Below are 12,738 nucleotides of genomic sequence, written 5' to 3' on the forward strand. Positions count from 1 at the left end.
ACAGAGCTGGCAGCGAGTTATTCTATGACTCTGTGTCAATAAGTGATCTGTGCTGAGTGTGTACGGTCTTAATGAGGCTCATATTAAGACTTATTAGCTCCACAGTGGAGGAATGGCCTCTCCTAAAGCCACGTACAGCTTTTATGGTCCTCTAATATGATTTGTCCTCTACCTGCTTGTCTTACCCAATGTGACTGGGGACAGTGACGAGGCTGAATTATTTATCTGCAGCAGCTGGGACAGAGACAGCTGCACGTTCCCTCAGCCCCGGTGTGGGCTCATTCAGGCTGCAGAGTCAGGAATTTTAGATGAAGGTGTCGAATCATGCAAACCTAACCGCCTGCCTGCAGACTTGTTGATTCTCAGCTGTCTATCAGCATTTCACCCCTTTTTAATCCTGATATCTCTCAAACAGCATGCATCCTCCTCAATCACTTTTGATTGTTACTTGCCCTGGTGAGTTTCATTTACAAAAGATTATTTTACAGACTGACAACATTAGACACAGCAAACATGCCTCAAATTAAACTGAAACAAGACAATGACCTGTACAGACCCAATCCTAATACACCCCCTACTCTTGTCAGTTAGCCCTGCCCCTATGATTTTTAATGGGTGGGTAGGGTGAAGTGCTCAGGGTACATGGTCCTTAAAATGGAAATCTCCTAAAGGGACAGAGTCTTACAGGAAATCTCCAAGAATGTCTTGTGAATCATTTGAAACTCATGACACTAATCTAATATCATGATTTAATATTGTTTCATTGCCATCAATGATTACTCATCATATATCAGGAGCAAGTGGCAACCTCCAGTCCTGAAGAATGAAGCCAAAGCGGAAGTGAAAAAATTGCAATACCGCTAGCGTCCACTTGAGGCTGGCAGCTGGAACCGGAAATCCCGTTTGGACACCAGTTAAACAGCTAGTTTTTACACTAAAAATAAACTGATCTACAGCCTGGTTCAAAATACCAAACATGTCTCATTAGCTAGTGTCTTAGTTTGCTCTCACTGTACAGGGGATGAATTTTTTTGTACCACGATCATTTGGATTATGTTTAGGATAAACCTCATTTCACGCAGGTTGGCACGTCTCATTTGATTGACAGATAACTCGACAGGCAGAGGCTATGTTTCTGTCAACCAGAATGCTAGTTAGCTAGCTGACAGGAAGTCCCGTTTAGTAGGTGGGCCGTTAAGTTTATCCAAAGTTCAGTTGAGGCCGAGATTTCAATATGGAAGCCTCCGCGGATCGGCTTCAAGAGCTGTTTGAGTCCGGCTGTTGTAAACAGACAGCTGACGTCACACGGGGGTTGTCCAATTCTTTCTACAGTCTATAATCAGGAGCCTTAAGGGTTGTCTCATTTCACCCTCTGTAACTCTGTTTCAAGAGGCGAGTAGGGGTAGTAAAGTTAGAAATGGGACTGAGCCAAAGTTATTAAATAATAATGACATTAATGAAGCAGGGATGACTTTAATACAATAATAAAACTAATCAATTAGAAGTATGAAGAAACAAACTTAGACAGCTGCTCTTATTTGGTCGTTACCACAACCAAATAAGAAGATATTCAACAAAATAGTAAAGAAAAGTTTAGTTTAATTGGTGGCGTGTACTGCACATTCGAGTGGACACTTTTCCATCACTGTAACAATAATATGAATAAATAAACGCCACAGTGAAAACACATAAAACAGCAGCAGTAGTGGAGGTAGTATGGACTTCACATGTGCAAATGTGCAACATTTCACTGCAAAAAGACAGATCTAATCACATCATAGCAATTTGTTTTTCTTGTGAAAATATGTAATTTTACTTAATATGAGCCACTTTAAACTGAAACATGAAAATGAAGGACCTAGATTGCCTCTAATAAGTAAAAATATCTCCCAGTGCAGCAAGGAAATTTTACTGAAGTTGTTTTTTTTAATGATATGCCTATTTCAGGATTAGACAGTGAATCTAGCTTATAGAAACTTACCTAGTAACATTTACTTGCTGCTTAATAAATGTTTTACCTATAAAACTGGTATTAACATCTGAGGCAATATAATAAGATAAGATCTACTTTATGTCTCCATGGGGAAATTCATCATAGACTCTACCACACACTTACAAAATCAATAAACAGCAGAAATTCCATCTAGCAATGTTCCACATGTACAATAAAACTGTCTGGCAGCGGGGCATACTGGCATATTGCACGGCCCCTCGGCACATCTTACATTACCTGTTGTTCAGAAATGTAATGAAACGAAGCCTGCAAGTAAGTTCTGCCAGTAATCTCGAGCACATTCATTCACACCTGACATGCATCTTAATCAAATCACATGACTCACATCCTCCTAAACTAGTGGGCTACTTAAGGTGTGAGATTTCCTTTCTCTTCCTCTGCTGCAGTGCTGCACCTGGATTAACACTGTGCTCTCGCTTGCAACCCTCCTCCACCCCAGCATCCACCTGTTGGCTCCGACTGGGGGTTAAAGCTGTTATATTATCACTCCTCAAATTCTGTGTGTAAAATCTGTGAGGTGTGATTAAGTTGGAGCCTGGCGCCAAACATAATATGTTGCATTATAAATGGTTAAACAGACTTCTACGTGAGATCATTGGCTGAAATACCTTTGCAGTGCACACAGATTGGCCAGATTCCATGTCTGTCATCAGCAGGGTTGGTTTTTAAAAGATGCTGGTGCCTAAACAGTGCCAGAATTGATACTTTTAAGAGAAATAAAGTTTTTTAAGTTAAAAGTAGGCTTGGTTTTGTAAATGATTTTGAAATAAGATGCCAGTACAACATATAAGTCAAGGAAACAGGTGTAACTTTTTCCCATATTTTGTACCGTTCCTTTGGAGTGAGGGCTGCTGAAACGAAGCAACAATATTCGTCTTGTAATTTGGAACAGCAGGTATTGGATGTGTTGGTTTTGGTACTATGTTTGTACCAGTTTTCCATTCTCATCTGTAATGATCAGGCAAATCAAATTTGCAAAGCTCTAGTCTGAAATGGTTGTGCCACATCTGAGAACTAATTAGCAACATTTGAGGAGAATGAGGCGGTAGCTACTGGTGGGTTTTAGTCTTACTGGAAACTGATGGCAATGGCTGCCACCAATGTAAGGTTTAGATCATTTTTAATCAGAACTTGACCACATTTGTTTATCAAATGAAGAGCAGAGAACATCACTGAAAGCTGTTCACAGCAAAAAGATGTTTCACACTTCTCTTGACCGGCCTCGGCATGAATTTTATCCACTAACAAGCTCCACTATGCATGGACTACGGCAGTGTCTACCTCAATCTTTGATATGCATTCATACTGACTCATTTTGTCTTATTTTTATGCTTGGCTTGCAATGGATGTGACAGACAGAATGTTCATCCAATCAACTTCTGAGAATATTTTGGAAAGTTCTGCCCTTCCCAAATGCTTTGTATGGAAGGTTTCCCAGATGAATGTGAACTATATCCATGCAATGGACGTGAAATAGTCTATCTGGTGTGTCAGGTTAGAAATGTAATGGTCAGGGGCTCAAATGAATGTTTGTCTCATAGGAGCCATAAATCCTTTACCTGAGGGTAAAAGCTGAAACCTAGAGTGAAGAATCAGATGAGATTTTCTATGCTTGCCTGACAACAGACTGCTCACAGAGTGTTTGGAGACATGGGTGTTTTTTGACACCCAGGATTTTCATCACAGTCTGCACGAGACAATTTATCTGTGATTTCAACTGAACAGATGAGTAACCATGCTTGGTTGTTATCCTGTATCTAATGATACTTTCATTAGTGTTTATATTCCATATTTTTGTGTTTTTTTATTAGTGCTCTTGTAATACCACTTTTATTTGTCCTCTATTTCTATTGTTTCTGTCACCAACGGTCCTGCTTTGTCTAAGACACTTTTTGCTGCTTTAAATTGGAATTTCCCCCTGTGGGACTAATAAAGGAATATCTTATCTTATCTAATCTTATCTTGTTGTATCTTATCTTATCTTATCTTAAAGACAGCAGTATAAAAAAATCACATTAACTTCTACTGAACTTCACAGATTCTCAGTCTACATAAAAAGTAAATCTGCTTTTGCAGTCTTCGACATAAACTCTCAACATGGGGCCCGCTCAGTGTGTTGCCAATATGAATATGTTTTTTATGGTGTGTTAGGTAAAGGTGGCTTATATTAAGTATATCAGTATATATGACTAAAGATTAGACAAATGGACTTGCTAAGATTAGAGGTTTTGCTGTGTAAAAGGCGAGATAGGCACTTTAGGGTGTAAAGGGTACTGAGCAAGAGCTGGTATTAGGCACAGATCTTAGTTAATACATATCTTTGATCCTATAAGGACTAAAGCATTAGTGGGTATATGAGAGAATTTATGTCTGTGAATGAAACAGTCAGCCTGTTAATCAGAGATTTAAGGCCTTTGTCATCTTGGTCCTTGTGCTCTGTAAGTACTTCTTACCACACTGCTGGGTATAATATGAACAAGTGCCTACAGTATCTATCTAAGGAGCTTTTTAAGGAGCGGTGGATACCAGCAACTGCTTTGATTTAACAGTTTATGCTGCTGATTTTTAACAAAAAAAATTAAACATGGGACTCAGGTTGATGAGAATAATACCCTAATTAAACAATAAATAATTTAGAGCTTTGGGGAAAAAAAATAAACCAAGTCATATAAAAGCATTAATCTTAGCAGTGTGATTTTACTTTAGCTGCAATGTTTAATAACTTTGTGCCTATCTGTCTGTTCGGTAAGGAGAATTGAAGTGATTTAGTCTCAGATATTTGGCTGCATGTTCATCAGCACAGCCACTTTTCACACCAGAAAATATCAAAAATCAAACAACTTGGATATAATTACAATATATAATTCAACTACTCTCTTTTTAGCAACATCTGGCTTCATTTAACACTTCCAAAGTACAAGCCTGACCTAAAATAGTAACCATTTAGGTAGCATTTGCCCACTTTCAGCTCCCATTCCTAAAAAGTTGGGGCACTATTTAAAATGAATTTGATGGTCACAACACATTTTTAAAATGTAGGGACAAAACAACAAAAGTAAGTTGTACTAATGAAAACAGCTGGAGGAGCATTTTGTAACTAATTAGATTGATTGGAAACAGGTTGGTAAACATGGCGGGGCATAAGAGGAACATTTTAGAAAGGCAGAGTCTCTCAGGAGTAAAGATTAGCAGAGGTTCAACAATCTGCAAAAAACTGAATCTAACAATTTCAGAAAAATGTTCCCCAACTTAAAATGCCACTATCTACAGTACATAATATCATCCAAGATTCAGAGAATCTGGAGAAATCTTTGCACTCTAGGGACAGGGCCAAAGGTCAATATTGGATGCTTGGAAACTTCAGGCCTTCAGGAAGTACTGCATTAGAAACAGGCATGATTCTGTACTGGAAATCACTGCATGAGCTTAGGAACATTTCCAGAAATCATTGTCTGTCAGTGCAGTTTGCCATGCCACCCACAAATGTAAGTTAAAAATGTCTCTTGCATTTGAAAAAGTCATATGTGAAGATGATGTAGAAATGCAGCTGTTGTCTCTAAGCCAAGCACATTAAAAATGGACTGAGGCAAAATTAAAACTGTGTATGCTATGGACTGTGGACTAAAAAGGAGAGGGACCATCCAGCATGTTATTAGTCACAGTTCTAAAGTCTGCATCTATGATGATATGGGGTTGCATTAGTACCTGTGGCGTGGGCAGCTTACACATCTGGAAAGGCATTATCAATGCTGAAAAGTATATAGAGATTTTAGAGCAACAAATCCTACCATCCAGACAACGTTTCTTTCAGGGAAGGCCTTGCATATTTCATCCATACCCGTCACAACAGCATAACTTTGCTGTCAAAGAGTCCAGGTGCTGAACAGGTCAGCCTACAGTCTAGGCCTTTCACCAACAGAAAACATTTGGAGCATCTTAAAATTAAAAACCCAGCAAAGAAGACAGAGGACTGTTGAGCAGCTAGAGTCCTACAACAGACAAGAATGAGACAACATTCCTCTCCTAAACTCTCACAAATGGTTTCCTCACTTGGTTTCCTCAATGGTAAACATGGCCCTGTCCCTACTTTTTTTTAGATGTACTACCATCAAATTCAAAATGAGCTAATACTTCTTTTTTATGAAATAGTAAAATTTCTTAGTTTCAACACTGGATATGTTGTTGGTTATGTCTAAGCAGGATGTGAAGAACCTATCTGACTGATGCTTTCAAAGTTATACCTCCTTATGATCAAAAAAGAGGCAAAAATGAAACAATTTTTTCCATGAAATTAATAGTTATAAAAATGAATGGTCTTTTTATTACTCATTACTACACAAAAGGCACCTTTAAACTTTCTGTTACTATATAAGTAACAGTCTGAAGTATGTTTTTACTACAATTATCAGCACTTTATGACAGCAGGATCAGTTCATTATAGCAGGACTAATTAGATGAATACAAAAATCTTCTTATCTGCAAGATAATCCCAAATGATAACTATATAAATACAGAAAATGTACAACAATACAATGAAATGAGGCAAAACGTGAAAAAAAAAGGTTGATTTTCTGAATGGCTAGGGCTTTATCTGACCTTATTACTGAAGTATGCTTGAAATTCTTCAGACAACTGTTACAGGAAACCGGAGAGGAGGAGGAGAATTGTGGGTGTGTGTATTCATGTGTGGCGTGTTTGGGGGCCATTGGTGGGTCGGGCTAAAGCTTCAGCAGCCGATGATGACATTTGATAGATGGTGTGAACTTTGGGGAAAGAGAGGAACACACATACACAATCCTGGCTGCATCTGGACGGATCGGTTATGCACGAAGAAGGAGGGAGAAGGAGAGAGAGAGAGAGAGGGAGAGAGAGAGGGAGAGAAGGGGAGGAGAAAGCTGAGGGAAATGCACTACAGGGAGGCGTGAGGCAAAGGGAGAGAGAGCAGCTGAGGGGAGAGGAGAGGGAGGCACTTGCAAGTTCATGTGTCAGTGAAAAAGAAAGAGTAAGGATTCAACTTTCAGAATTGAGTTAAAGATTTCCAAAGAGAGACAGAGATTCTGCTACAAGACTGATAAACAAAGACATCATGCAAAAAATGCCTCTCTAGGCACCAGCCCTACTTCTTTTTTAGAGAGATACTTTGTATTCAGCATTGACAACCAAACCAGGAGGCTGAATGAGTGAGGAAGGTGCACCATACACTCTCAGCCTCACACATGCTGAGACCCAAACACACACGTCGACCAGCAGCGACAGCACATACACAGGAGGACCAATGCAGCTCCAAGCATCTGCAGACTCAGAGGAGAGGAAGGTGAGTACCTCGAGGAGATTTCAGTGTTTTTCATCCAACCGTGTCTTCATCTGGGCATGACTAGAAAGTGCTCGAGAATTTAGGGCTTCAAAGGATTTTCTCTTTTTTAAAATCTGGAATGGTGCGGACCATACCACAACTGCCAGAAAAGTCCCAAGAGAAATAGTGCATTCCTCGTAGCTGGAATCCAAAGCTTTCAAATATTTTGTTGCAGGAAAATGGACGGACATGTGAGAAGAACAGACAAAGAAAGAATGAAAGAGGAAATAAATCAGAGTGTGGAGGGGGTAAGAAAGCAACACCATGAGAGAAGATGTTGAGATAAGGTGCAGCAGCTGTGGAGATGCTACTTTGGAAAAGATTATCCAAGGAAAACCTCCTTCTTCTCAAAGTGGGAGCTGTTTACGTGACTGCGAAGGGATGCAAAAGTCAGCAGTCTGAGTGGTTTATTTACATCTGCTACATCTCTCCCCGCAGGCAAAAACTCTCCAAGTTTACTTCTAATGATTAAGGGCTTATAAAGTTTGTAACCCAAGACATTTAAAAGGATTCAACCAAAAACAACATGTGAGAAACATAGCCAGTTTGCACTCATGCTTTTCAGAAAAATGGTCAGAGGGACTGTGTACATTTTGGAAAATCCCTCAGTTACCTCACCATGCCCCACTTGTCTTTCATTACATGTTTTGTGGAGAATTTGAGCTAAAGGCCATGTAATCCACCATCCAAAAAGCCTTGTTGGCAGCACACTGACAGTGTTTTAAACAGCTGAATCAACTGGATGGATCATAACAGTCCCACACCCAGTTCTGCACTGAGTAACTGGGGAGACAACCCATGAATCATGTAGTATGCAGTTACTCCACCAAGACTCAAGGCTTGTTAAAGTTTACGTTGGTGGGTCAGTTTGAAGACCCATTAACAGGTTTGGGTGGGACTGAATGTGGAGCTTGGGGGCGGATATAAGGCAGGAATTTTCTGCGCTTTTGTAACACTAAAATCGCCCACTGAGTAAAATTTAGTGGAGGATGTTAGTCGATTCTGTGAAACTTTAAATCGATAAAATTTTGAATCAGTCAGCCATTGACTTTTCCTGAAAGTGTAGCAAAATGTAGTAAAAGTGTGTAACAACTGGTGTCATACTTTTGAAAAAAAAAAATTATTATTACATAAATCTATCATCCCGGGACAGTGGACCAGCTCTCTACCCTTGCAGGGCCTCTTAAGGGAGCATGGGAGTCTGCTCATCCAGTGTACACATGTTTTTTGTTTATCTGGAGAAGGCTCATGACTGTGTACCATGAGGGGTAATATGGGGGTAATATAGGGTCCCAGTGCCGCAGCAGCAAACCATCAGGTCCCTGTATAATCCAAGTGTGAGTTGTGTCCGCATGCTAGGCACAAGGTTCCTGGCCTCTGCCAGGGCCGTCCCTTATCTCTGATCTTGTTTGTGATTGTCATTGACAGGATCTCCAGGCACAACCTAACCTTTGTTAGATTACCTCCGAATTTCATCTCTCCTTTTGCAGATGATGTGGTTCTTTTGGTTTCTTCAGACAGGGACCTCCAGCATGTACTGGAGCATGTTTGTAGCTATGGAGGGGGTCAGCACCTCCAAGTCTGAGGCAATGGTTCTTTGCCAGAAAATGGGGGATTACTCCCTCCATGTGGGAAGAGTGTCTTTGGCCCAAGTGTAGAGTTAAAGTATCTCGGTGGTTTAGTAGAATGGACCGTGGGATATACGGGTGGATTGGTGCAGCATCAACAGTACTGCAGATGTTGTACTGTACCATCATGGTAAAGAGGGAGCTGAGATTCCTCAGTCTTACAGATTCCCCAACCTTACAGATAGGATGAGGAGTTCAGACATCCAGAGGGATCTTAAAGTAGAGCCGCTGCTCCTTGCCTCGAAAGGAGTCAATTGAGATGGTTCAGGCATCTGATCAGCATGCCTCCTGGTCGCCTCCCTCTGGAGGTTTTCCAGGCATATCCAAGTTGGAGGAGACCCAAAGGGAGACCCAGGACTCACTGGAGGGATTATATATCTCATCAGTCTTGGGAACGCCTTGGAATTGTCCAGGAAGAGCTGGAAAATGTTGCTGGGGAGAGGGGCATCTGAACTGACTTGCTTGTCTTGCTGCCACCATGACCCGGCCCCGAATAAGAGGAAGAAGATGGATGATGAAAAGACAGATGGATGGATGACTCCAAATTGTATAAATGGCCATTTTTACCTAGAACTGCCATGCGGGTAAAATTGACCCCTTAAGAAACCATTAATTTTCCCTCTTTTATTCCACACCAACAGATGAAAAATTTGATATGGAAAGAAATACCTTTTCTCTATGGTATCACTGCTTTACCAGAACTCATAAATCAACCTTCAACCTGGAAACCACAGCCTAAAAAAAAAAAAAACAATTATTGAGAAATGTTTGCTCAAAGCTTGGAGTGAAGATGAAGGGGAGGTTTCAGGACTGAGCTATCAGTCCTACAATGGGTTTGGATGCAGATCATCCAGCAGTGATCTGTGGTTAATGAAGTGTTCATTCTCTGTGATTTAAATCATTGCTCTTCATCACTGCTATTAATGAAAATCAATGCACTCTAATAATTGGTACATTTTATCCACTGGTTGTTTTAGGTCTACAGAGATCCCCGGCAGATCTAGTGTACTGTCTAGTGTACAGTTGGTCTTTTGAAAGTCATAAGAATCATCAGTATCAATTTTTGCTCTTTCATAAGCAGCTAAAACTCCTCACAGGAGCTTTAAAATACATGAAAAAGTGTTTTCTTGAATGTAAAGCTGCTGTTAGGCTTACTCTTATTGTCACTTCTTAGTCTGACACAACAGAAACAGCACTAGTAGAAACTACATGAGTGTGTTTCTGGGGAGAGAAGCAGAGGGAGTCATGGAACGTGGAGTTTGGGAGAGAGAGCCAAATGAGATAAGGAGGTGCAATGTGAGGATATCCGGCCTGGGCCCCCCTCTCTTTTTCCTCCCTCTCTCCCTCATTTCTTGGGCTCTTTCCCGTTTTTCCCTCCTTTTCTTCTTCGATCTTCCAATCCATCTTCTTGCGCTCCAGATTTCGCCCTCATTCGCTCCTCCAGATGGTGTATTTCTTGACCATCCTGTCACCCAGCTAAATGTTTCAGACCTCCTCCCCTTCTCTCTCTCTGTCCCTCTCTCTCTCTCTGTTTACGCTGTTTCTCCAGGGTTGCTGGGTAACAAGCACAGTGCAGAAATTCACATTGTATGTGCCTGAGTTATGAGGATATTCGTTTTCCTCCATTTCTTTCTCAGCACGTCTTCTTCAGCCATTTGTGTGCTTGATGAGCAGACACTTTGGCTGTTAGATAGCAGGAGGAAAAATTTTGATGATTGGCCAAATTAAACTTAGCTTTGAGCCAAATTGAGTCATTTAGAGTCTGCCGGTGCTCTCCAAAGCAACAGGCTTGCATCACTCTTGGAGGACTCCTTGGAACTTTAGCTGAATTCAAAGCACACAGCATCAAATCCATTGAGTCTTCAGGCCAGGACTTTTGTCTCTTTTCATTCTGTTTGGCTACCAGAGGCCACATCATCTTATAAATGCTGCCTCTTCAGCTGCAGCCACAGTGCCAGACACTCGTCTGTGCTGGAAATCCACACCAGCCAGTGAGGCGCGAATAATGCTGAGGTCAATTGCCAGTGATCGAGAGATAAATTCAGCTTCAAACATAGATAAATAATTGGAATGGAACCCTTTTAGATGAGTACAGAGAGGGTCTTTTGTGTCTGGGACAGAGTTTAAGTGGGAGGCTTAGTCAATGACACACTGGAGAGCTGCTAAAGCTACTTGGTTAAATTTATACGAGGCACTTAAAACCACGTGGATGATGGACGTCCCAGCTGAAACAATTAGCACAGGGACAGTGTGAACCTGGTTTAGGATCAGGGGCCTGAGCTTGGGTAGCATGCAACAGGTGTTTTCAACTTCAAAAACAGATCATAACACTTGAACCAATGTTTTCAGCGCCTAAACACATTCATGCACTCAAAGCAGCTGTGAAATCTCTTGTTTAGGTATTCAGTCCAACTTGCGCAGTCAGCATCTTGATTCTCTCTACTCTTCTCTGGTTTCTAGCATCCAGGCATGCCCACAGAATTGACTAGGCGACTGAAAACCCCAGAAAATGGGCCCACTTCAGCTGTGATTTATTGATAGTACCATTGCATGTGTGTTGGACTTGTAGCATTAGTGCTAGAGTCCTGGTTAACAGTTACTTCATCTTGGACCTGAAGAGTGTGTCAAGCTGGGTTCTGATGTTAAAATAAGCTTTTCATGCCACTATTTCACCCCTTTTCATCATTGTTTATGCCTATTTTGCATTTGTTTCCAAATAAAACACATTTTTGCCACTTTTAGCACATTTCTCCCTTGTTAAACCCATTTCTGTCATTTTTTTTAGCTGCTTTTCACCATTTTGTGTCTATTTTAGCACTTTTCACCTTTCTTAACCCATATTTGCTGTAAAGTCGCCTTTTCTTTACCACTTTTAACCTATTTTTGCCACTTGTAACCCACTTTTAACCCATTTACACCACTTTTTATTGCCTGTTTTTTTCATTTTTGACCAATTTATTGCCATTTTAATTTTTTTTTTGCCACTTTGAACTCATCGTTGCCTCTTTTTATCTGCCTTTCAGCATTTTACTGTAAATTTTAAGCACTTATTTCTTTTCTTAACCAATATTTGCTGCTTTTTTCCCTTTTTCTTTATCTCTCTCTACCAGTCTTGCCCCCTTTAACCATTTTTTGCCAGTTTTACCTGCTTTTAACATTTGTACTGCCAATTTTTGCCTCTTTTAACCAATATTTGCCACTATCAGCTTTCCATTATTTTAATACCCAATTTTTACATTTTTTTTCCTTTCTTTACCCACTCTTGCTGCTTTTTCTTTACCTCTTTTATCTGATTTTTGCCACTTTTAACCCATTTTTGGGACTTTTAAACTGCTTCTCACCATTTTTACGGCCCCTTTTTTCTTTTTAGGGAATTTAATGCCAATTTAATCCATTGGCACATTTAATTGTTTTTCACTTCAAGTTATTTCAATTCCTTTTAGTGTGTTCTCTGGTATCCTGACATTTGTGCATATTATGGCTTAGCTATGAAGGCTGACATTACTTCTCTAATGGTGTAGTTTAATGTGCAAATTAAAAGATAATTCTGTCCTAAGAAAATTAGTTTACATTTTGAAAATGCTGTACTGTACAACAGCATAAATTAAAAAAGTCATTTTTTGTTGGCTTTGATAGCAGGGGTTACTATTTAGATTAAATAGAAAATATGGTTATCATAGATTAACTTTACAGTGGCCCATGATTTTCCTCACCTCCTTGGGCCCTCAGTTAAGCTTGGCCTC

At 40.2% G+C, this 12,738-nt stretch overlaps 1 protein-coding gene across 2 annotated transcripts in view; it reads left to right on the forward strand.

Annotated features, from left to right (window-relative positions):
* Positions 1–12,738, forward strand: part of znf385a (zinc finger protein 385A) — a 113,604-nt gene that overhangs the window by 66,656 nt on the left and 34,210 nt on the right. Inside the window, exon 1 of one of the 2 annotated variants that reach the window (XM_041799655.1) lies at positions 6,956–7,328. The exons of the other annotated variant lie outside the window; for it this stretch is intronic. Within the exon in view, the coding sequence (XP_041655589.1) occupies positions 7,191–7,328 (138 nt within the window). The 5' untranslated portion in view covers positions 6,956–7,190. Of the gene's footprint in view, positions 1–6,955; positions 7,329–12,738 lie in introns of those variants that run through there. 2 annotated transcript variants of the gene reach the window in all.

Source organism: Cheilinus undulatus, linkage group 11 (assembly GCF_018320785.1).
Source record: "Cheilinus undulatus linkage group 11, ASM1832078v1, whole genome shotgun sequence".
Lineage (NCBI taxonomy): Eukaryota > Metazoa > Chordata > Actinopteri > Labriformes > Labridae > Cheilinus > Cheilinus undulatus.